Here is a 27,439-nt window from a genome sequence, read left to right on the forward strand (position 1 = left end):
ATATATAGATATATATGATTTATTATATTTAATATATATATTTTGTGTTATGAAATTTGAAGTTATAGATATATATTTATAATGTTTTTTTTCTTTTTTTTTTTTTTTTTTTTTTTTTAGTCTATATTTTAAAAAAAAAAAAAAAAAAAAAAAAAAAAAAAAAAAATTGGTATATATGTTTATATATATATTATAATTAGTTCTATATTCAAATATATAATATTCCATTAAATAAACAAGATGTATCAATTATATGTATGTAAAAAGAGAAAAACAAAACAATAAAAAAAATTCATCAAATAAAATAAAAAAGCATTTATCATTTATTTATTTATTTATTTTTTTTTATTTAAAATTCACTATAACCTAATATATATATCTTTGAAGAATTTTAATTTAACGCAAAAATAAAATAAAATAAAAATATATATATATATATATGTAATTTATTTTTTCTTAATATCTCACATATATAATATTGATCATATGCAGTAAATTTTGAAGGGTTATATCACATTTTGCTGTTGATTTTTATTTTTTTTTAATTATAATTTTCTTATATAATTTTATTCCTTAAAATGTTTTATATATATTAAGACAAGTATATCTTAATATTTGTGGAACAAAATATATACACAAATATATTTATATACTCAATATTAGTGGAATAAGTCTATTGTGAATTGTTTTGGTTAATCAAAATTTTTGGACAAAATTTGTTATTTTTATTTAATTAAAAATCATGTATTATATATATATATATATATATATATATATATATATATATATATGAAATGAATAAAAAAAAAATTAATAAATATGTATATGTTTAATTATTTTAATATATAAATCCAAATATTACATAAATGTTACATTATGTATATGTATTTTTTTTATTTTTTTATTTTATTATTTTTGGCATTTATTTTATGTTATGCCCTTTTTTTAAATTGCATAGGATTAGGATAAGCATTATTACTTCTTGCATTTTTTGCCTTGATAAATAAACTTCTCATACGATTAATATTTAGTTCCATTAATCTTTTATTTATACATTCCATATTTTTTTTAACTAAAGAATAATGATTTTTCATTGAATCGATATTGATGGTGTTTGTTTCATTAGGGCTTGTTTTCATAAATTGTTCAAAGGGTAATGTATTTTTATTTTTAAAAACATTAGTATATAATTCAGTTATTTTATTTTGTTTACACCCTTCATCCATATTTGAATGATTGACAGGTTTCTGCCCTTGGAAAATTTTGTACAAATGAATATTTTCCTTTAGATTAATTTTTAGGAAAAATAATTTTTCATCTGATATATTAAAATTGAAGATATGTTTATTTGTATTTTTTTTATCATTACATTGATAAATTAAGCAGTTACCTATAACTGTCATAATTCGTAAGCCATTAAAAGGGAATTCAATAAAATTCCCACTTTTGCTACTTAAGAATATTAAAATTGAATATTGATATATATCTTTTTCAGTATAAATTATAGGTTCATTTTCTTCACTATTTTTTAAATATAAACAAAATTCTACTGATGTTATATCATCTATTGGAATTTTGAAAAGAGAATTCAATCTCTTTATAGTATGTCTCAAAATTGATGTCGATACATTTTCCTCAAGAAAATGTACATCATCTACATTTATTAACACAGAAAAAAAATTGTGATGAATCTGGGAAAGCTCTCCTTTATTTTTCTGTACAAGTATAAATTAAATATATGTATATATTATAAGATATGTATGATTTATTTAATGAACAAATAAAAAAATAAGTAAATAAATAAATAAATATATATATATATATATCATAAATTAAATACATATATAATATATATATATATGTACATGTTGCTGATTTTTATTTTACCTTAATATATAGGAGACAGTGATTTAGAGCTAAATAACTCTCCAAGTCTGATAAGAAATTTTGAGATATATAAAAATAAGGATCTTTACAAATTTCCATCAAGCTAACTTTCCTTACATTTTTCACATTGTTTTTTTTATTTATAACTGAAATATAAAAATTTTTAATATTTTGCATATCAGGATTATTATTTATATCTACTTTTCCTTTATCTACATAATTCATTACATTATTTGCAGACATGTCTTTTTTCCATAATTTACTTGCATCAATCATTTTTTTATTAGCGAATTTATTATTTAAGTTTTTTCCATTTAATATATTATCTTTCATAAAATTATTATTTATATTATTATTATCATTAAAATGCATATTGAAATTCTTAGAGTAGAGATTATCGTTATTTACATTAATATGTTGTGATAATATATTATCCATTTTACCATTAATGGTATTCATTAAATTTGTACTATTTATATATTGTTCATTATCCTCTGTATTAAAATATTTAAAAGAATCTCTTACTATCATATCATTTTTCATCTTTAATTCTTTCGAATTGAATATACATATTTTAAAGAATGATGTTATTTTTTGATTAATAGTAGTCGTCGCTCCTTGTAACTTATCTAATAATGTATTAGTCCACGTATTATCTTTTATCTTCTTCTTGGAGATATTTTTAGAAGATCTGGAAGGAAAATCATTTCTACTACTCCTATCAAGCATCAATTGATTTTTCCTTTTCTTATTAGCAAATTTCCTATCATCTACTCTACTAATTTCAATAGTAACATATCCTGTCTTTTTTTCTTTTTTTTTCTTTGAGTTGTTTTTATTCTGGTTACTATCCTCATTTTTAATATAGTGTACGATTACAAATTTTTTATTTGATACGTTATTCATTTTGAAAAACAAAAAAAAAAAATATAAAATCAAATATATATGTGTTAGTCTATATATATATTATATATATGTATGTGTGAATTTTATATATGCTTCTGTTAAGAAAATATCGAAATAATAATTTCTTTTTTTTTATATATCTTTTTTTTTTTTTTTTTTTTTTTTTTTTTTTTTTTTACACATAATTTAATAAATAAATAAATTTATATACTTTTTAAATAATCAATGTTTAATGAAAATAATATAGGATTACAAATATATATATAATATATAATATTTTACGTACAATAAAAATAAATAACATTAAATTAATTTTTTTTAATTATTTTTTCTTCTTCTTTCATATAAAAAATAAAGAATTATATTTTTTATTTCCAAATAAAGTTTTATATTTGTAAATATTTTATATAAATTTGTATTTACCTGTATATATATATATATATATATATATATATATATATTAATTCACATGATATAAAATATATATCTGTATAATAATATATCATTCTTATTTTTAATATTGAATATAAAAGAAATGCGTATATATTTATTTATTTATTCTATTTTATTTTTTTTGTAGAAAGAGTCACTTTTATGTGGCAATATATCATGTAATCTTTATTTTTAAAGATTAAGAATTTTCTTAAAAAATAAAAATTATATGTCTGTCTTTGTGGTTATAAAAAAAAAAAAAAAAATAATAAATGAAAATATAAAGTCATAATCAAATAAAATATATATATTTTAATAAACTCAATATAATTAATATATAATGTTGGAAATACTTAATGTTCGTATTATTTTTCTTATAGTCAAATTTTTTTATTTGTGTATTTTATTTTGCTTAATAATACATTTTCTTTCTTCACTATTTCTATATATTATTTATTTATTTTCTGTACTTTTTATTTTATTATTTTTTATTTTTTTTCATACATTTTTATCTATATATATTCAACACCGCATGAGGAGTACACCTATAGAAAATATAAATAGTAAAAAGAAAGTACCTATTTCTTTTAGCCCATAAAAATATATACTATATAAATTTATATGTGTATTAAATTTATGTGCTTATATATATATATATATATATAATTATAGGTTATACATATAATTATATGTTTATTTTCATTATGTGACTAATTAAATTAGAGATATTTTTTTAAAAAATTTATACACATATGAATAAAATAAAATGACGTTGCCTTATATCGGCTACATATTATAAATTAATAAATAACATTATTTTGTTTTATATAATTTTATTTTTAAATTTTATTAAAATATTTAGCTTATATTTATTATAGTCATTTTATTAATATAAATCATTTTATATCTTCTAAATAAGATTAAATTCTTAATTAAAATAGACGAAAACATATTGGAACTAATTTTTTTCTTTTTTTACAAGTTATATAATATGTCTTTAATATTTTATAAATTTTATTATATAAATATTTTTTTTTTTTTTTTGGCATATAATAATAGAAAAATATATAAGATTTTATAACATTATTCTCATTTGATCAAAATAAGAAGAAATAAAAAAAAATTAAAAAATTCATGTCATTGAAATATGGGAGATAAACAAATATGAATGTTTCAATTTCATCCTCTTCATAAAAAATATATAATAATTTATAAAGTAAAAGAATTATGGATAATTTAAAAAATGATGTTATATATATATATTTAGATTTATATTTATTTGTTTATTTATTTAATTTTTAATTTAATTTTTTATTATAGCATAAAAAAAATTATGACTTATAAATAGAGTTTATATTGAAATAATAAAAAAATAATATATAATAAATAAATACTTAATTATATATATATATATATATATAAGTATATTTTATATTATTACATTATAATAAAAACATAAAAAAAAAAAAATGAAAAAACTACAAATCTTATAAGCATAAGAAACAAATGTCTCAAAAATGTTAAAATTGGTGTAAACATATATATATATATATATATTCCAACAAATGTTTAAAAAAAAAAAAAAAAACATATATACATATATATATATATATATATAATACACTGTACATTATATAAACCTATGTATTATATATATTTATTATTTTTTTTTTTTAGATGGTAGGTATTTTCCCACTAATAGCTTCTATATTTGTATAAGAATTATTTTCGTCATCATTATCATCATTAATTTGGTTTTTGTTTTCTTCTTTCTGTGTATTTTGTGCCATAGCATTATAAGAGGTATCAAAATTTTGTCTTAATGTAACTTCCTTTTCTATCCATTTAATATTGATTTGTTCAAATGGAGAGAAAATAACTGCATCATTCGTATATTCACCTGTTCCTAGAAAAGTTTTAACTTTTAAATTTTCTATTTTAACACAATCTTTATTATCTTCTTGTTTTTTAAAATCTTCTTTAGGTCCAAAAAACCAATGATCTTTTTTTGGATGTAAAGGTGGTTTATTACTATATATTTTACATAAATTATCAGCATCAAAATTAGAGGAAAGTCTCATTTCTAATGTTCCTCTACAATGATAAAGCCATAAAGTATGAACTTTATGAATATGATCATAATCTGATTTTTTTGATTTTATTAAATTATCCGTACAATTTTTTGCAGCAATTATGTGAGTAACTCCTGGTTCATCATAATTATTAAATATAGTAGCACCTAATTCTAAGGCAATTTCTTTTTGTCTTTCTTCACAATCTGCTGATAATACATTTTGTATATTCTTTGAATTTTTTCTAAAACCTGTAAAATAAACTCCTACATTACTTAAGGTACTACTCATCATTTTATCTATTAATTTTCCTACATCTGTTTCTAATGGATTTTCAAAAAAATTTTTATGCAACTTAAGAAAAAATTTAATCATATAATGCAAATGCATATCCATATCTACAAACTTTTTCCTAGCTGTAGTTGCCTCCTTGAAATGAGAAATTATATCATACTTACTTAATTCGAAAAAATTATAATGTTCAGCTTTCAATATATGAGATTGTGGAATATCTATCCAAACATCCTTTCTATCATCAAATGCTATAACATATTTAGGATGTACATTGGGATATATTCTAGAAAAATATTTATTTTCATCTCTATCTGTGGAACTACATCTTGCAACAATTCTATCAGAAAAAATAGTTCTATCTGGATCTAATATAGCTATAACTACATCAGCATATTCTCTAGTTGCATTAGTATATATAGCTAGTTCATAATATAAGGATAAAATTTGTAAGAATTGTCTTACATATGGTCTAAACTTTAAATAATAGAAAAAATTATACTGTGGTAAATAAAATTTATATAATTCAGCTTCTCCATTATCATCTACAAAATTTTCTAAGGGCAATTCCATATTAAATTTGGCAAAGGATGTAGCCTGTAATAAAGTGTTATCTAAATCTAATAATAAAATTAATTTTCCGTCTTTCAAAGAAGAATGATATCCTTTACTTCCTTCGTTTTGAAACTGAGTTTTTAAAATATGTGGAGATAATATTTTGATTTCATGTAAATCATATATGTTATTATATTTTTCAGGAGGGTATGGAATATATGAATTAATATACATATCATCTGGTTTAATAAAATTTAATATATTATTATTTTTCATATCCATATTATTTTCTTCTTCTTCTTCACCATACTCATTATTTCGCTTATCTTGATTTTCATTTTTGTGTTCCAGGATATTTGATGTATAATTATTATAATTAAAATTATTATCATTAGAATAAATATCACTATTGATATTATTCATTATATTATTATTATTATTTGTGGATTGATTATTATTTAATACTTTACCTTGTGAATAGATATCTAGATTTTCATTTTTCAGGTTTCTATTAAAATTGGCTAGCTTATATAAACCATTTATTAGTTCTAAATTATTATCATTGATTTTATTTGGATATAATGTATTTTCTGAATGTGGAAGTGATTTAAATCCTTGATTATTTTTTAAATTATTCCACTTATTATTATATTGATCATTATCTATATTTTGATTTTGTGTCATATTATCATCATTACTTATATCATTAGTTTCTTCGTCACTTATCTCAGATACTTCACTTAAACATTCAATATAATTTTGATTATTATAAAATTGATTTCTGTTATTTGGTCTAGCATTTTTAAAATTGGAATTTATATTTACATGGGTATCTCCTGCAAAATTATTTTGATCATTTTGTGTATGTTTTGTGTAATCACTTAATAATTTCATGTTAAAATTTTGTGTAATAAAATTGATATTATTTAAATTATTTCTTGAATAATCATCTCTAGAATTATTATTTGAATAGTTTGTTTCACTGGAATTTTTATATGTCGAATTATAAAATGCAATATTATTATTATTATTACTATTATTATTATGGGCATTTGAGTTGTTCTTCATGTTTCTATTTTTATTTAATAATTTATTTTTATTTGCCATATGATACGTTGAATTTATATTTCTACTATTAATATTTGTTTTATTATAATTTACATAAGGATTAAGATATTTATTTAATGAAAATGTCATATTATTAAATGGTTTATTGTTATTATTATTGTTATTATTATTATTGTTGTTTAAATAACTATTTCTGTTATTATATTTCCCTATTTTATTATAGTTGTCTTTTTTTATAAAGGTCATATTTTTGCTAATATTACTATTATCTTCATTTATATTAAATTCTTCATTCATATTTTCTTTTTGTTCTTGTTGTTGATCTAATTGATCCGTTTCATTATTTTGAAAATCTAATAAGTTGTCGTTTTTTTTATTATTGTTTTCTTTTAAATTTATGGAATTATTATTATATCTTTTTAATGAATCATTAAATAAGTTATTATGAAAATTTTTCTTTACTTTATTTTTATTATAAAATGCATTATTTTCATATTTACCTATTCTTCTTTTCTTAATATTAATATTATTATTATTATTATGTGTGTTCATATTTCTATTCACATTCAACTTTCCCATACCACTATTTATATTAAGACACTCATTTTCTACAATATTATTATTATCATTAGATGTATCCATATCATCATTGGTATATACCGATTTTATATTATTATTATAAATATTATTTTCATTATTATCTTCATTATTTGAATTATTATACATATTATTCATATTATTATTACCATTATTTGTATTATTTATTAGTCTCAAATTTTCAAATACATTTCTATTATTTGCTACTTTATTTATCAAATTTGGATTATTACTCATTGATGAATAATCATCTGAATTTTCATTTTCTTCATAATACATATTATTTGATATATCATTATTATTAACATTATAAGAATGCTCTACATTTATATTATCACTAGAATTATATATATTATTTATATTTTCTTGATTGTTTCCCATCATATTATTATCAATAATATTCATATTCTTGTTCATCATATTTCCTTTATTTTGCTTCATATTATTCTTATTATATTGATTATTCTTATTTCTAAAATTTTTATTGTTCTTATTGTTTTTATTTATACTAAAATTCTGATGATTACTTTTATTATAATTATTATTATGATACGTATTTTTAATGGACCTATTAGTATTCATAATTCTCTTTTTTGTGTTAATTGTATCTAAATCTTTATTATACCCTAAATTTTGATTATTATTATATGTAATATTAATACTATCCATATTATTATTATTATTAGAATTCACAGTGAAATTATTATTTGTCATGTCATTATTAATATTATTTATTGTATTATTATTATTATCATTCATCATATTTATATTCCCATTTATATTATTATTTGTATTATTGTAGTTCATATTCGCATCATTCATATCAATTAATTTATTGATATTTTCATTCATCTGTTCACAACTATTTACACTCATTTTATTATTATTCAATAAAATCATAATAATTAAATGAAAATATTTATAATTTTCTGATAAAAATAAAATATAGTAAACATAAATTATATATTCTACTATCCCTTTAAATAATATATATATATATATATATATATATTTATTTTTACAATAATTAGAAAATAAAAAAAACACTAAAATTTAATATTTCATATATATATATATAAATATATTCTACAATATAATAATAATAATTCTCAATAGAAAAAATAAAATAAAAGAAAAGAAACCACGGTGTGTTTCAACATAATTAATATTTTTAACTTATATTTCTTTATTAATAAAAAAAATAAAACACTTCTTGTATATATTTATATAATTTTATTTTGTAACGTTATATTTTATCTTAAAATTTTTTTTTTTTTTTTTTTTTTTTTTTTCCACTAATCCTCATATAAAATAATTCTTTTATTCTATTGTATTCTTTTGTAGTTTTATTCTGTCGATATCCTCTTTTTAATTTTATTATTATTTTATTTTTTTAATATAATATTGTCTATTATTATAAATTTAATTATTACTATTATTCTGTTCTATATAATTTAATCTTAATTATTGCACATAATAATTTATATGTATAGAGGAATAAAGTGTAAAAGAAAAAAAATAAAATGAAATAAAATAAAATAAGGAAAGAAATTTTTTATTTTATTCCTAATTTTTAATTAAAATAAAATTTAGAATAAAAAAAAAAAACAAAACAAAATCCTTCAGAATTAATGCTAATTCTTTGTATTATTTTAATCTATATTTGCATATTTATATATCTATATTTATATATATATATATAGTTTTTTTATTCATATTCATTTTTTTTTTTCTTTTTTCTTTTTCCACATAAATTTTAAATATTAGGCATAATATGTAATGAGATTAAAAAATATTCCCTTCAACTATATACAATTGAAATATTATATAAAAAAAAAAAAAAAGAAAAGAAAACATAAATATGTAATATATACATTAATATAGATAATAAATTATCAAAAATCTAATTTAATTACAAAATATGTGTAATATATATATATATATATATATATAAATGTATATAAATTTGTAAGTGCATTCACTAAATAAATATATGTTCATTATAATATAAAAAATATATATGTAACGGGTCTATATTAAAACTGAACACCCGAATATTACTTGAGAAAAACATATAGAAAATAAATATATTCTATATAAATTATGTTATTAAATAAACAAGATATATTATATATATTGCAAAAAATAAATATATGAACTTATAATTTTATAGATAGAAGTGATTATATATGTAAAATATATTGTACATATGATACTACTATTAGAGATAACGAAAAAAATAAAAATAAAATATAAAATAAAAAGATATAAGATAAAGTATAAATGGTTATATAAATAGAAAAATAAAATAAAACATAATAATAAAATTCTGATGTGTAACACTTGTGAATAAAGATTATATGCATAAATATATTTATACTATTTTTGTTGTGTTGTAATTATTACCTCTTATTTATTTTCTCTTAGAAAAAGAAAATATTAACTAATTTTAGTATAATATAAATAAATCTTCTTTTAATTTGTAATAATATAATACAATAATATATATGATATATAAAAAATAAAATATATATATATATATATATAATATAACATGTAAGAATATGGACATTATTTTCTATACTAAACAGGTTAAATAAAAGAAAAAAAAAAAAAAAAAATCAATATAAATATATATGTGTCTATGTAACAAAATTAATATATATATAATAAAACATTATAATAATATTACATATATTAATTTTATCCCAACGAATTTATATAAAAAAATTGATGTAGAAATTACAATAAAATAAAAAAATATATTATTATTATTTAAAAAAATATAGACATATATACATGTAGTCATATATATTTATGATAATTTCATTAAATATATATATATTATATGTATGATATATAAAAAATATACAATTTGGTACTTTATATTATATTCTTGTATTTATTAAAAGAATAAATAGATATAAAAAAAATTCTTATACGAATATTTTTATTTTAGAATTATTCTTTTGTGTCTAATAATAATAAATATCCATTATTTCATTTTTAATATAATTCATGATGTGTCTACTTATATATATATATATAAGGTATATAAACATAACAATATACGTTTTTTTATTTTATTTTAAATTGTTTTTTTTTTTTTTTCTTCTAAATATAAAATACACATATATTCACACATTAACACATATTTTATCATATATATTTTTATATATATATCCATATATTTTCATGTATTTGCATATACATTTATATAATATATCCATAGATTTTAGATATGTCTTTAATTTTTATTTTATTTATTTTTTTTTTTAATCTGAAAAGAAAATTTACATCTATCGTACCGGCGTAAATTTTCATCAGATTCAGAATATTTCTTAAATTAAATAATGTCAATGAAATTAACACATTTTTATAAAAAAATAAATAAATAAAATATAGGAAGACATAAATTAAATATGAATAAATATGCAACACACGAAATGTAAAAAATATACATAAACATATATATATATATATATATATATATATATATATGTACATATAATATACAAGGTTCTCTTTTCTTAATATATCTTTTTGTTTTGTACATTTATTCTTATTAATGTTTATACACAATAAGAACAAATATATATGTAATATATATATATATATATATATATATATATATATTTCTTTTTATTTTTATTATAGCTAGTTAGAATAATATATATTTTCTATTCAGTAATATATAATTATTTTATCTTTTTCAGGGGTTATACAAAAATATGTATATCACACTCTATTATATTTCTGTTTGGATATATAAATTTTTTCTTTTTTTAATAATATCACATATACCAAAGAATTGTAAAGAAAAAGAGAATGTACATGAGAAAAACATATATATATATATAAACATATAATATATTTGGACACATGAATTTAGTACACATACACATCTATATATATATATACATATAGATATATATATTTTTATATATATAATATATATAGGATATATAACTATATAAAAACATATACTAATACTCTTTTATTTTCTTTTCTTTTTTTTATATTTTCAAAAAAAAAAGTCATAAAAAATTTGGATTAGAGGTTTGTATACAACTATGTCAATATAATACATATACATATATATATGAGAACAGTTTTTTTTCTTTTATTTTTTCAATAGTATAATAGAAATTATTAAAATATATTATATATATTAATATTTGTGTTCTTTGTTGCTTCATACTTAAATTATTAATTTAAGCATATATTAATTTTTTTTTGTTTTTTTGCTTTTTTATATTTTTCATTTTCATTCTTTATTTTTTTTTTTTTCTTTCTTTTGTTTGGAAAATCTTTCCTTTATTCTTTTTATATTTTCTTAATATATAAAAAAACGCTTATCAAAATAATATTTTTTTGCCTTTTACTTATGTACATAATAAGCGTTACATTATAAGTCAAAAGGATTATTTTTTTTTCTTTACCCTCCTTTTTTTTAATTGTCAAAAAAAAAAAAAAAAAAAAAAAAAAAAAAGAAATGAAATTGAAAATACAAAAAAACAAAAAAAACAAAACTTTCTATAATGTTATATATATATTATTATCTTGGAATAACTTTTTGCCTTTAATGAAATATTTATAATTATTGTTTTTTTATTTATGTTTTTTTTTTTTTTTATAATTCCCCTTTTTCAAATAATAAAAGAAAACACATATATATTATATATATTATTATATTTATTTTTTTAATATATAAAATAAAATTTTTATTTCCTCATGTATTTTTTTTTTTTTTTTTTCATAAAGAATTTATATATATTTTTATATACATAAATATATATATATATCAATATATAAATTGGAAAAAAAAAAAAAAAAAAAACTCAAACGCAATTAAAAAAAAAAAACTATTTATTATATATATATATAATGATATAAAAAAAAGAATGATAAATTTGAAATATATATAATAATTATCAAAATAAAATATTTTATATAAATTAAAAAATAAAATATACAAATTAAAAGTTTTTTTTAATATATATATATTTTTTTTTTTTAATTTTAAATTAAAAATTAAATTTATATAAAAATATATATAATACTTTTTATTTTATTTGAAATATGTAATGGAAGAAATTTAAAAAGTTCAAATTAGAAAAAAAAAAAAAAAAAATATATATAATATATATATATATATAATATTGCAATGCAATGTATTAATTTTTGAATGTACTTTCATCATAAAAAAAAAAAATTAAAACAACAAGGAATATTTTATATATATTATAAATATGTATATATAATATATTTATATAATATATATAATAATGAGTGGAGGTATATATAGTAATTATTTTTTGTATGTATAAATATATTTTATTAATATAAGAAAATCTTTTATTATCGCATAATAATTATATAAATTTTTTATATATTATATATTCCTTTTATGCATGATAAATAACAAATAAAATAAAATATATTATATTATGCCAATAAAAATTCTAATTAGTATATAAAAAAAAATTCAGTGCGTAAATATTAAAAAAAAAAAAAGTATATTATAATATATATATTATATATGTATATATATATAATATAATAAATATATTATATATATATATATATATATATATATATATATTATATATTAATATATATTATAATTATGTATTAATTTATTAGGGCATTTTATTCATTGTTCCTCTTATATGTAAAAAATATAAATAAAGAATTATATATATACAATATAAGAATAATATATAAAAAAATACAGAAGAAAAATAAAATTCTCTAAATATATAATATTATAAGAGGAAAAAAAAAAAATAATAATACCTGAATTCTTTTTTTTCCGATTTTAAAATATAAAACCGCCAAGGGCACTAATAAGTAAATAGGCTTAAATTTTATTAAAAAATATGTAAATATTTTATAACATTTATATTATATATATATATATATATATATATATATATATATATGTTTTTTTTAAATTATCATATAAATATATTATAATTAATAATAATAATAAAGTAGCTTTATTATATATATAACATAAAAAATATCAGAACGTTACATTTATATAAGAATTATAAAAAATTAAGGGAGAAAAACATTGTATTGTAATTTTCATTATTTATCAAATTGTAAAATAATAGTTCAAAATGGTTATTCAATATTATAAACAGAAATATTAATCCTTAAATAATATTATCATTTCAACTTTTTTTTTTTTTTTTTTTTTTTTTTTTTTTAATATATATATATATATATTTATATATCTACAAAATAAAGACTGCAAATTATTATATACAGATTATTATGCTGTTAAATTGATTTCATTTACATTATAAAGATTAATAAAAAGAATAATAACCTCAAAGTTCATTTGCTTATTTTTTTTTTTTTTTTTTTTTTTTTTTGAAGTATAACAAATGTTTTATTGATAATTATATTTATTTAATTGAACATGAATTAAAGAAAATTGAATTGTGTATATATATAAAAATATGTATATATTATATTTATAGGTCCCTTCATACATATATATTAATATTTTAATTATAAATATTTTTATAATATATATAACAATATAATATAGCGAGAATATAGTATTATGAACAAATATATTATTGTTTTTTCACTTTGTTAAAAAAGTCCAACTTATTTTTTATTATTTTTATTTTTTTTTTATGGAATTATATATATTTACGTCAAAAATATTCTTAAATAATATGTAAAATATTTTTATAAAATATATAATTAAATATAATAAAAAAAATTTTCTAATCGTAATTCAAACAAAAATTTGTGTAAATAAATATATATATATATATATATATATATATATATATATGTATATATAGTATAATATAATAATATTGGAATATATTCTATATTTAAAAAAACAAAAATATAAATATATTTATAGTAATAAAAAAAAAAAAAATGTCTACATTTGATAGATTTAATATCCATGCTCAGTTGGAACACCTACAAAGTAAATATCAAGGATCAGGTCATGCTGACACAAGTAGATGGTACTATTTTAAAATCCTTCACAACAACAAAAAAAAAATAAATAAATAAAAATTACATATAATAAAAGAAAGCATAATATACATGTATAATTATTTTCTTATATTATTTTTTAGGGAATGGTTAACTAATATTCATCGTGATACATTAGCATCTCATGTTGGGCATTACTCAAGGTATATATATAATTGAATTTTTAAAATATATAATTAAAATAAAAAATTAAAATTTTTTATATAGATGAACAGTGTATACTGTATTATATATATATATATATATATATATATATATATATATATATATATGTATATATTTTTTTTTCCCTTTTAGATTAGCATATTTTGCAGTTGTTGAAAATGAACCAATAGCTAAAATAAGATATCGTTGTCTTCAGGTAAAATATATATTAAATATGTAGACACAATATAAAATGATATATAAATAAAAACATATATATATATATATATATTTATAATAATAATTGTTTTTTTGCTTTTTTTTTTTTTTTAGAATATGTCTTTGCCCATTGTTCCCAAGAAAAAAAAAAATAATTGAGTGAATATATTTTTTTCCTGATATTTTTTTGTGTGTAAATTATTATATACTTTTTTTTTTTTTTTTAAATAGTATAATATATATATAATTTTTTCATTTTTTTTTTTGTTATAACTATATATACATATTTTTATATCAACATAATTTTTTTTATCCTTTACTTTTTTTATAAGTTTATTTTATACACTACTTTGTTTTTATTTATAATAATAAATTTTAATATATTAACCAAATATTTGCAAAAAAAAAAAAAAAAAAAAAAAGGATATAGTTTTGTCAATCTAAAAATTAAATGATACATTTATATGTGTATTATATGTATATATATAGAACACGTAGTGTATGTATACGAACCGTAAAGTATAATATTTTATAATATTATTAGAGCTGTATAATAAATTAAAAAAAAAAAAAAAATATTATGTTAATAAATTTATAACATGTGTTAAAATAAGGAAAGTAATTTTTTTTTTTTTTTTTTTTTTTTTTTTTATTATAGTATTATTTATTTTATTTTATAATAATAAAATATTTTTTAACGTTATAATTTTACTAAATAAGTTTAGAATATATATTTTGTTAAAAGATATTATATTTATTTTCTAAATATGTTATTCTGTTGTTATTCCTTTTAATTATTTTGCGACATATGTATTCTTATAATTTATAATCTTAACAATTATTTTTATTTATTATAAGAAATAATAAAAAACATAAAGGATAAATGAATTATAGAAAAAAAAAAAAAAAAAAAATTTAATTATTAACATATTATTTTATATTATATTTTTTATATCATATAATTTTCATATATATAGGTCCCTAAAAATAAATGAAAAAATATAAAAAAATAATATATATATATATATGTATGTATACATTTATACTATATATATACATATGTCACCACATAGTAGGCATGTTCACTAGGACCTTATAAGGCACTGTATAAATTAAAAAAATAAATATATATATATATATATCATAGAAAAAGTAAAGTTTACTTTTTTTTTTTATTTTTTTTATTTCTTTTTCCTCCTTTTTTTTTTTTTTTTTTTTTATTTCTTTTATTTTATTTTATATTATTATTATTTTTTTTTTTTTCGTGTAGTAATATGTCACAGAAAAATATAAAAACATATGATACCCCGAACAAGCAAGAAAATACAAATAGTAGTATCAATAGTTCATCCAATAGTGATAAGGAGATACAAAAAGATAAAGAAAACTATAAAAACGGAGAACTCGATTTTAGTATTTTAAACCTTGAAGAGGTTAATATAATTGATTTGTCAAGAGAAGAATTATATAAAGTTTGCGCAGAATTACAAAAAAGAGAATTGGAAGCCTTAAAGTTCATATATATTCTTGATAGTGAATTAAGTATAAAATATGAAAATAATGAAGACAAACTTACAATAGTAGAAATTAATTTAAATGATCAGAATATTACTGCTAATCATATAAATTTCACTTTTGAACTACCAAAAGATTACCCCCTTGGATCTATTTCAATAATTAATGTAACAGTTAAAAATTTTACTCCTGATATGAACAATTATATTAATGAAGAAGTATATAAGTATCTTCAGATATATAATGAACAAAAAGAATGTATTTTACCTGTTATATATAAAGTGAATGAAATCATTGAAAATATAGAATATAAAAAGGAACTAGTAGAAAACAATTCGTCTTCTTCAACTGAAGAAAAATCAGATTTAGATCAAGATCAAAATTTAAAAGAAAGGAATAACATAAATAAACAACCAAAAGCAGACCTTGTATATTTCCAAGAACTTAATAATAATATGGGTTTTTCTAATCATCCTAAAATATTAGCAAGAAGATTGTGTTATTCTCACCATATTCTTAGCTTAGTTAAAAGAAGTTGTATTGTCAAGTGGGCCAAACAACTCAACATAGGTGGCTATTCAAAAATAGGATATCCAGGTATTATAATATGTGAAGGACCAAAAGATGAAGTGGACTTTTATGTTAACAGTTTACATAAACTAAAATGGAAGCATTTCGATTGTAGAGGTATGGAAGATATTGAATTAGATGAAAATGAAAATCTAGATGATGCAAGAGTTCTTCCTAAAACAATACGTGAACTAGATGCTAAGGGTATGCGTACCTTATCTGATATATGCACTCAATGTGGTTTAAGAGATTTGTTTTTGACTAGTATGAAAATTTACAACAGTAATGATAAAAAAAGTACTGTAAAGGAAAAAAACAAAAATGTTGAAGTAGAGAAACCTGGAAATACTAAAGATATTTTAAAGGAAAAAGGAAAAAAAAAAAAAAAAAGAAGCTCAAAATGAATTTTTACTATATAATATAAAATAAAATAAACAAGTAAAACACATACAAAAAAAAAAAAAAAAAAAATCAAAATTTCCCATAAATTTTATATGCGCATAAATGCATATATTCATTTATAGATACGAATATTTATATAATATTTTTTGTATCTCATTATAATTAGTAGTTTACTACTAACAGTTGTTTGAAAAAAAAAATAATAAAATAATTTTTTTCCATGTTATTTTATTCTCTTTTTATCTTATATTATTATATAAGCATATTTTTTTTTTTTTTGGTTTCTATATATTCATACAATATGTAAGTAGAAAAGGATTATATATACAAAATAAATATAATTGTTTATATACTTTTCATATATATGAATATATGTTATAATTATTTTTCCATTACAAACAATATTTGTATGTGTAATTTTTTTATATGTTTTCATGTTAAATATTTTACGCATTAATAATAATAAATATATCATGGTATGTATTTTACATAAATGATTTTTTTTTATTATTATTACATTTGATAATTGTTTATTTATTTTTATTATTTTTATAATTTTTTTTTTTTTTTTTTATGTGTTAAAAAAAATGATAATCATATATGTCTCATATATTTTATATATGAAATAATATCTCTTATATAAATATTTATTTTTACATATATAGAATATAGTAAAAAATGCACAAATACTATACTTTTTATAATTAAGCACAAGATATTAAATCTTTTATTGAATAACAATAACAACATTTACTTTATTACAATTTAATTTGTTCATATACATAAACTCAAATGTATTTAAAGAATATAAATATTTCAAATATTAATATAAAAAAAAAATACTGTCTTTTTTTTTTTTTCTTCTTTTTTTGATATAAAAAAAAAATAGGGGAAAATTTTATATATATAATATATATTATATATAATATTTTTATTATTTTCTTTCTATTTTTTTCTTTCTTTTTTATTTGTTTCCATAATTTCATTCTTTTGTTAAGGATTTTTATTCATTTAATTTGTTCTACTAAAATTTTGAATGCTATTTGCATTCATTATTTTTATGGTTACATAAGAATTTTTGTTGTTCTGTATTTGTTTTTGTGTTTTTATTTTTTTTTCTTGTTCTCTCCTTGTTCTGATTTTTATATTAATATGCACAATAATAGTAAGAAAGCATCATTAAGTAATAGAAGACAAGAAAAGATACTTTCAAGCTCTTTTATAAAAACGAACAATTATGGTAAGAATGAATATAAGAGCAAATGTATGTATAGTCCTATAGATAATATAAATAATTTAAATAATGAATGTTTTGAACGTATTTCTAAGAATTCTTGGTATGATACAAGTTGTTTGAAAAGAAATAAGAAGAACGATGACATTTTTTTATTCTGTATAGAAAATAAAAAAAAAAATGATAATTCCCAAACAAATACATCTTATAATAAGAGCGAAAATGTGTCAAATGAATTAGTGAATACATTTTCAACATTAAATGAAAAAAGAAATAATAATATTATTACGCCTATGAATGTTTTGAAGACATATATAAATGATGAATCATCCAATGAAAATGGGAAAAAAAAAATAAAGAAAAAAAAGAAAAAAGGTTATTATAATTGTAATTACGTAAATTATGATAATAATTTAGAATCATATAAAAGTATTTCAATAAATAATATAAAAAAGAAGTATAAAAATAAAAGTATAATAAAAAAATCGTACAATTTATTTAACACAGATTGTTACAATAAAAAGGAACATGTCAAAAATGGTAGTTCTCTAACATTGAATACTCCTAAAAATGTTAAACCGGATATGTTCGAAAAATGCAATAGTGAGTTTGATAAGTTTTTAACAACAAAAGGTTTTAAAAATGAGTTATCAATGAATAATAAAATGAGTTTGAATAATAAAGATATTAGAAATATATTTCCAAATTATGAAAGAACTAATTCGTTAAATTATTATAACAATTACGATGGACACAAAATTAATAAAAATCACAATTCAGTTGTAAAAAATGAAAATATATATATGAAAAGATATAACATTCCTCATTTGTATAATGATGATAATATATACGAAACGTATGATGAAAATATATTAGTTCAGGATTTACAAGAAAAGAAAAAAAAGAAAATAACTATGACTAATTTGCAGTCTACAAATAATAATGTGATTGAACATAAGAAAAAAACAACCCTGATATGTAATAATAATAAGAATGATAATATACACACATATTTTAATAATAATAATCATTATTTTAACAATATTGATGGACATGATACTGATTCAATATTTTATGAAAAAAAAAAGAATGAATATAAGATAAATTTATTTCTGCCTAGTAATTCATCATATCATTCAAAGGGGGAACAAATAAAGAATAATAATTACATATATATGAAAAATCATACAAAATTAAAGAAAAATCACATCGATGAAAAGGAAAAAAAAAAGAGTTATCTTAGAAGCCCTTTAAAAATATCTCATTCAACTTCAAAAAGTATCATATTAAAAAAAATTATGAATGATTATACAAATGATGACAATATAAATAGTAATATTCTTTTATCGAATAATAACACACAAGAACTATATATTAATAATGAATCAAAATTATGTTTAGATGATAAATCGTTATTTTATACAAATAATGAAACCAAAATTTCATTCAGCATAGATTTTAAAATATATCCTCCTATACTTATGAAAAATATTACTCAGTTAAATATATATATAGAAAATAAAATGATAAAGAATATTTATATAAGTGAGTTTCCTCAAACATTTTCTGTTATTCTTCAACATTGTATAAAAATAAATAATGAAAAGGCATATATTAAAATAAAGAATAAAATAATTCATATGAAAGAAACGAATGTTATAAAATTTGTTTTTTTTAAAAATGAAAAAGTTATAGGATGTTCATATATTAGTGTAACAAATTTATTAAATTTAGGATTAGAAGGAGGTGTATTCTTATTAGTTGAAGAATATAAAAATGAAAATAACAAAAAAAATAATATGCAAGTAAAAAATTCTCAAAAATTAAATGATGTACACCAAATAAAAAATTCTCAAAAAGTAAATGATGTATACGAAAAAAAAAATTATTGTGATAATTTTCATAAAATACCTATTAATATGCAAGATGTCCAAATAATGAAATCCAAAATATTTTTGAACTATAAAATAAATTGTCCTAAATTTCTTATAAATACCATTTCACCTAGTGATATTATAACAACTAAAGAAAAAATAAAATACTTGGAAGATATGATAAGGCAGATATATTATTCATTCCAGAGTTACAACATAAATCAAACTATAAGAAGCACAAATTTACTTAAATATCTTAATGATCGTTCCATAAGAAAACAAAAAAGAAGTGAAATCATACATTTAGAAAATAATAACAATGTTAATTTTTCTATAAATAACTTGAGAATTTCAAATAAGAAGAATGAACAAATTGGAGAAGGAAAAAAGGATAATAGTGAATTGATGAAGGTAAACAAACCAAAAGGATATCATATTGATATTAAAAAAATAAAACAAAATAATGAAAACATTATAGAACATAACAAAGATACCATGTGTTATCAAGAGAAATTAAAAATACTAGGAATACTTAATAAAAAGGATGATGACAATTTAAGTGAGAGTAAAATAGACGAATGTACACATAAATATATTTCAAATGAACAAAATGATTTGATATGCGTTGTAAATAATATAGATGAAAATTATAATATTCATTATGAGGAAAATGTATATAATGATATTACAAATGGTAATAATTACATTGATAAAAAAAATAATAATAATGATAATTATAATAGGAACCATTTTAATAAAAATATTGTAGAAAAAGAAAAATTTTTAATACATAAAGATCATTTTAATGTACAAGAAAATAGTGATAATGTCAATTTAAAAAATATAAAGGAAAATTTTAAAAAGGATAATAAATTGCATGATGCTGAAAAGGTAAATAACAATATTGAACATAGAAATCATACTACGGATATAAATAATAATATAAATCATACATCTAATTTATATTTTAAAAAGGATGATAATATAATAAAACCTTTATATCACAATTTTAATAACCATATTGAAGAAAAGTTAGATATTAAAAAATTTATCAGTAATATATATAAAAGAAACAAACATATGAATATTATTATGAAAAGGAAAGATAACGAAAAATATCATATAAAAAGAAAAACATACACAACTAATTCAATTTTTTATAAAAAGTATATTGATAAGAAAAAAGAAATAAAAAAATTAAAAAACATAATTGACAAATATAAAAAGGAATTAAAATTAAGTAGGGCCCAAGTTGAAAATTTAAAATGCAGCAATCATAATACAAGTATATTATATAAAGTATTCTATAGAAAAATCATGAAAAGAAGTAATAATGATCACATGTTTTATAATATCAAAAAGAATAAATATAAATCAAATGATAACTTTGAAAAAAACAAAAAAGGGCATATACTGAGGAAAACGTGTTCACTTAATATTATAGGGGGGTATTTAAAAAGCAAAGAAAACAATATGGAAAATAATAAATATATTTATGATAATATAAATATGGATGATAATAAACATATTGATAATAATATAAATGTAGTTAATGAACTTGTGAACAATGATAATTATAAGAAAAATTTGAATTGTCTTATTAATAGTAATAAGGATAACATAATATGTTCGAAAATAACTACAAATGTAATCTTAAATAATAACACAGAATATATCGGACATAAAATGAACTCTCATAAAGCTCTTAGAGCACACACTAATAAATATGAGAATGAGATACAATTTTATTCAGATTCTACATATGAAAGAATTATAGATATTAAAAATAATAAGAAGCAACACAATATATATAAAAAAACATTTACAAAAACAAAGCACAATACTACAAATATTATTTCAACTACATTAGATATAATAGGAACAAATAAAAATTATGAAAATACGGAGAAACAGCTAGAATTACTTTTAAAAAAAAATGTAACATTAAAAGAACAAATAAATAAGTTAAAAATAAATGATCAAGGATTTTTATATAATATAAAAAAAAAAATAAACGAAAGACATACAACAAATAATAATGAAAAATATAATATCAAAAGAAATATTTATGCGTCTTTTAATGATTCAACTGAAAATATATATAACATAAGTGTAAATAAAACTCGTAATCCAATTATCAATATGAAAAATACGAAGAAAAATAGATACAGTAATAATACACGATTCCATTACCCACTAAATTTAATAAAGCAATATTCATATGATTATACATCGGATTAATCCTAAATCCAGAAGAAACAAAAAAAAAAAAAAAAAAAAAAATATATAAATAAAATAAAAATTAAAATTAAACACATTAAATATATATATATATTTATTTATATGTATATATTCCCTTTTTGTTTGTATTGTTTAATATACTAATTATAATTTCATAAAAAAAATTAAATATAAAAAATTGTTTTTTGTTTTTATCTTTGTTATAAATTTCCTTTTTTTTTCCATCTTTTTTAGTAATTACATAATAATGCTATATTTTTATAAAACAGAAAAATATGTTATAAGCAATTTATTACAAAAAACGAATACAAAATAAAATGAAAATTGTATAATTAACAAAAAAAAAAAAAAAAAAAAAAAAAAAAATTATTAATTACATCATTTTTGTGGAATAGAAATTTTTATGTTTAATGAAAAATTTCATTAAAGAAAAAAAAAAAAAAAAAGAAGAAAGTTAAAAATGATATAATATTTAAAAATATATAAAAAAAACTTACAAATTTGAATATGCATTTACATAGAAAATTTAAAATAATTGATTATATATATATATAATATGTTTTATCCTTTTTTTTTTCAAATAAATAAGATTTGTTGCTTTTCTTCATTTTGCTTTACAATTTGAATATTTGTTACAACAAAAATTCATAAAATGATAGAAATACAAAAAAATTAATATATTAATCAATACATACACATATATATATATATATATATATATATATATATATATATATACGATGAATGGATAAAATATTATTTCATATTCTTGATTTTTTATTATTTATTATATTCATATCCCTATTTCATTAATTTTAAAAAATTTTTTATCTTATACTGTCTTATTGTTATTTTATATAATAAGCGTATTTGTTTTAATCATCATCGTCTTCATCTTCGTCATCTTCATCTTCATCATCTTCATCATCGTCATCATCGTCATCATCTTCATCATCATCTTCATCATCTTCATCATCTTCATCATTTATATCTTCCTGCTTAGAATTCTTGAAACTCTTGAAAAGTCCAATTTTCCTATTATTATTACTAACATTTGTTGTTTTTTTCGAATTGCTTTGTGTCTTTTTTAAATCTACATTGTCATTATTTAAATAATTATTTAGGTGTCTGTTTGATAGATTACTTTTTTCATTTTGTATATTAGAATACTTATCCTGATGTTTCTTTAACTGTTTGATATTATATGAATTAAAATTTTGTTTTAAGATATGTTCATCATCTTGAATTTTATAAAAGTTATCCATTTCTTCATTATATTGTAAGTCATTTTTAATTTCGCCATTTTCTATAATTTTTGGAAATTTGGAAAAGCAAGTTTCCTCTTCAAAATATTCAGAATATAGATGTTCATTTATCAATTGAAAACATACATTAGTTAGATGTTGTGTTTCACATTTAAATGTAAAGGACCATCCACTTAGAAGTAATGTTTTTTTTTTTTCTTTCATTTGAATTTCCATTTCTTCTGGTTCGTTATTTGAAGAATTATCAATTGTAATTTTATTTGATTTGTCATTTGCAATTGTTTTATTTTTTCCATCATTATCTTGATCTTTAATATTTGTTTCACTTTTTTTATTAATATTATCATTGTTTAGTTCTGCAGACTTTTCTTTATTTTTATCGTCCAATGGTTCACCAATATTTTGTTCTTCTTTCTTATTATTTGAATTATTATCGTTTGAATTTTTCTGGATATTTTTTTTACATTTTACCATTTTAATTTCAATATCACCAATGAAATAGGACCACTGAGGTGAGGCATCTTCTATATCTGTAAAAAAATGAACAAATTTATCCCATGTAATTACAATAACTCCTTCAGAACATTTATTGAAGAAACCTACACTAGTTAAGTAGCCTGAAATTTTTGATGTAAATATACAAAGTATTGATTTTACATTAATTTCTTTATTATAAAACAATATTGATTTCTTAATAACCTTTAATGCATTATTTAATGTTGGTATATTTTTACAATTTTCATCAAAATGGAATGGTCTATCTGGTTTAATCAAATCATCATCCATAACAGCTGCAGCATTTAGATTATCTATTTGATTTTTATCAATAATTTTTTCTTCTAATATTGATTGATATAAAATATTCATATTATTTAAATAGAAATTTAGAACACTTTTATATAAATGAATATAAGAACATAGAATATCTCGTATAGAATTTTTTTTCCATTCTACTAATTGGAAAAAACTTTTAACACTTACATAAACAATATCTAAATATTCATATTGTATTTTTAATAAATCTTTTACATTTTTTAGATATTTTCTTTGACATAACCATGAACATTTAATTCTTTTAGAATCTCTTATACCATCAGATCGAATTTGTTCAGAATTCGAATAACTATTTTCAAATGCTTTCCAATTCAATTTACAAATATCTAATTGTTTTAAAAAATCATTTTTTTTTCTTTTTAATCCTTCAATAACATTTTCTTGTTCTTTTGCATAAATATCTCTTAATTGTACAATTTTCTTTTGATAAATTTTACTGTCTATTAAATCACAATTTATTTTCATATTGTTCATAACTTTAAGATAATTCATAAGTCCATATTTAACCCACTCATCAATCATTTCATGACTTAAATTACATTCATCAGAATTTACATCTATAATATTATCAACAATTTCGTTAATTTTATTACTTGATCCTTTAGAATTATTTCTACTTAAAAAATGAATATCTTTTTCATCAAATGGATTTTCAACATTTTTGCCTTTATTATTAACATTGGTATCTTGTATATTACTACTACTATAATTAATACTACTATTATTAATACTACTATTATTACTATTATCATTATTATTAATATTATTATTTTTATCCTTTTTGTTATTTTTATTTTTTTTATTTTTATTATTATTATTATTGTCATCCCTTTGATCCTTTTCCTTGCTGTTATTATTATCTCCTTTTAAATTATCATTTTGTTCATTTGTGTTAGGCTTGTCAGACTTATCACTCAAATTAGATTCCCTCTTTCTATAACTTTCTAATAAATGATTATTTGTAAAATACTCATCATTTGTTATATTTAGAAAACTTTGAGTTAGGTTATTCATTCTAGTATTTCCAAATTGTAGGTTCTTAAAATAAGTTGTATCATTTTTTAAAAATTCTTTGAAGAATTTATTCAAGTTAGTAATATTATATGTTCCATATTTTAATTCATCTGTTATTTTTTCAGTTAATCTTTCAAGGAAATTCAAGAAATTATTTGTTGAATTTTCTCTACTTTTATGATATTCTGTCATTTCAATAAAATAATATTTTTTATACACTTCAAAAAAAATCCTTTTTTTCTCATGTACACTCGAATCTTCCATTAAATAATTAATATCTTTATTGGCATTAATTTCCTTATTATGAATATTATGTTCATTATCTTTATTTATTTTATTATTTATGGTCTCTTTATAATCATTATTTTCTTTCATTTTATAGGCATTTTTAATTTCTTCTATCTTATTATTTCTTTCATTCTTTATTTGTCCTTTAGATCGTTCTTCTTTTATATTTTTATTTAGTTGCTCATTATCCTTTTTAGAAGAAGTATTTATATTTTTCCCATTCTTGTTTTCTTTATTTTTATTGTTGCTATTTGGTTCTTTCTTTTCATCCGTCCATGTTTTTTTTTTTGAAGATTCTTTATCTTTACTTTTCATAGTATACAATATAAAATACACACGCACACAAAAAAAATAAAATAAAATAAAATAAAAGAAATTAATATATATATGTATATTAAAATATAATAATTGAACAAAATACAAGAAAATCTAAACAATAAACAAGAAATATTATAGAACAAAAAAAAATAAAATAAAATAAAATAAAATAAATATATAAAAAAATAAATGAACAAAATGGGGGAATAAATAATAATATATATATATATATGTGTTTATAAAAAAATATTATATTTCTTATTAAAAGAAAAATTCATGGAAACACAATTTTTTTCCTTTCTTCCTTTGAAAAAGAATTGGAAAATATTGCCTATCTAAATATATTTTAAAATAAGTATTTTCTTATTTATTTTACTATGTATAATTTTAACAATGTAATTTTTTTTTTTTTTTTTTTTTTAAGTGTTGTGTATTTTTACATTGAAAAAAGAATTATATAATAAATACTAAAAACAAAAATGAAAAAAAAGTAAAAATAAAAATATACACAATAACATAATATATGTAATATATATATATAATATATATTATATATATTTATACATTTTATATATAATACTAGTAAATGTGTAATAGTTCATTAAATTTATAAATTTTTTTTAAATGTATAATTTACCAAAAAAAAATATATATATATATATATTATACATATAAATA

General features: G+C 17.4%; 6 protein-coding genes across 6 annotated transcripts; 3 read left to right on the forward strand and 3 right to left on the reverse strand.

Annotated features, from left to right (window-relative positions):
* Nucleotides 1-932: 932 nt before the first annotated feature.
* Nucleotides 933-2,793, reverse strand: PADL01_1354600 (conserved Plasmodium protein, unknown function; the record flags this gene model as incomplete). Its single annotated transcript, XM_028684111.1, has 2 exons — nt 933-1,715; nt 1,888-2,793. The coding sequence occupies 2 exons, from the start codon at nt 2,791-2,793 to the stop codon at nt 933-935; spliced, it is 1,689 nt and encodes a 562-aa protein (XP_028540222.1).
* Nucleotides 2,794-4,898: 2,105 nt separating this feature from the next.
* On the reverse strand, nt 4,899-8,684 carry PADL01_1354700 (NLI interacting factor-like phosphatase, putative; the record flags this gene model as incomplete). The annotated part of the gene is made up of 1 exon (XM_028684112.1): nt 4,899-8,684. One exon carries the CDS (start codon nt 8,682-8,684, stop codon nt 4,899-4,901), a length of 3,786 nt encoding a protein of 1,261 aa, XP_028540223.1.
* Nucleotides 8,685-14,720: 6,036 nt separating this feature from the next.
* On the forward strand, nt 14,721-15,365 carry PADL01_1354800 (splicing factor 3B subunit 5, putative; the record flags this gene model as incomplete). Its single annotated transcript, XM_028684113.1, has 4 exons — nt 14,721-14,812; nt 14,927-14,986; nt 15,141-15,204; nt 15,321-15,365. The coding sequence occupies 4 exons, from the start codon at nt 14,721-14,723 to the stop codon at nt 15,363-15,365; spliced, it is 261 nt and encodes an 86-aa protein (XP_028540224.1).
* Nucleotides 15,366-16,480: 1,115 nt separating this feature from the next.
* On the forward strand, nt 16,481-17,695 carry PADL01_1354900 (conserved protein, unknown function; the record flags this gene model as incomplete). The annotated part of the gene is made up of 1 exon (XM_028684116.1): nt 16,481-17,695. The coding sequence occupies one exon, from the start codon at nt 16,481-16,483 to the stop codon at nt 17,693-17,695; it is 1,215 nt and encodes a 404-aa protein (XP_028540225.1).
* Nucleotides 17,696-18,845: 1,150 nt separating this feature from the next.
* Nucleotides 18,846-23,042, forward strand: PADL01_1355000 (conserved Plasmodium protein, unknown function; the record flags this gene model as incomplete). The annotated part of the gene is made up of 1 exon (XM_028684117.1): nt 18,846-23,042. One exon carries the CDS (start codon nt 18,846-18,848, stop codon nt 23,040-23,042), a length of 4,197 nt encoding a protein of 1,398 aa, XP_028540226.1.
* Nucleotides 23,043-23,917: 875 nt separating this feature from the next.
* Nucleotides 23,918-26,758, reverse strand: PADL01_1355100 (conserved Plasmodium protein, unknown function; the record flags this gene model as incomplete). The annotated part of the gene is made up of 1 exon (XM_028684118.1): nt 23,918-26,758. The coding sequence occupies one exon, from the start codon at nt 26,756-26,758 to the stop codon at nt 23,918-23,920; it is 2,841 nt and encodes a 946-aa protein (XP_028540227.1).
* Between the last annotated feature and the right edge of the window lie 681 nt (nt 26,759-27,439).

Source organism: Plasmodium sp. gorilla clade G2, assembly GCF_900097015.1.
Source record: "Plasmodium sp. gorilla clade G2 genome assembly, chromosome: 13".
NCBI lineage: Eukaryota > Apicomplexa > Aconoidasida > Haemosporida > Plasmodiidae > Plasmodium > Plasmodium adleri (nom. inval.).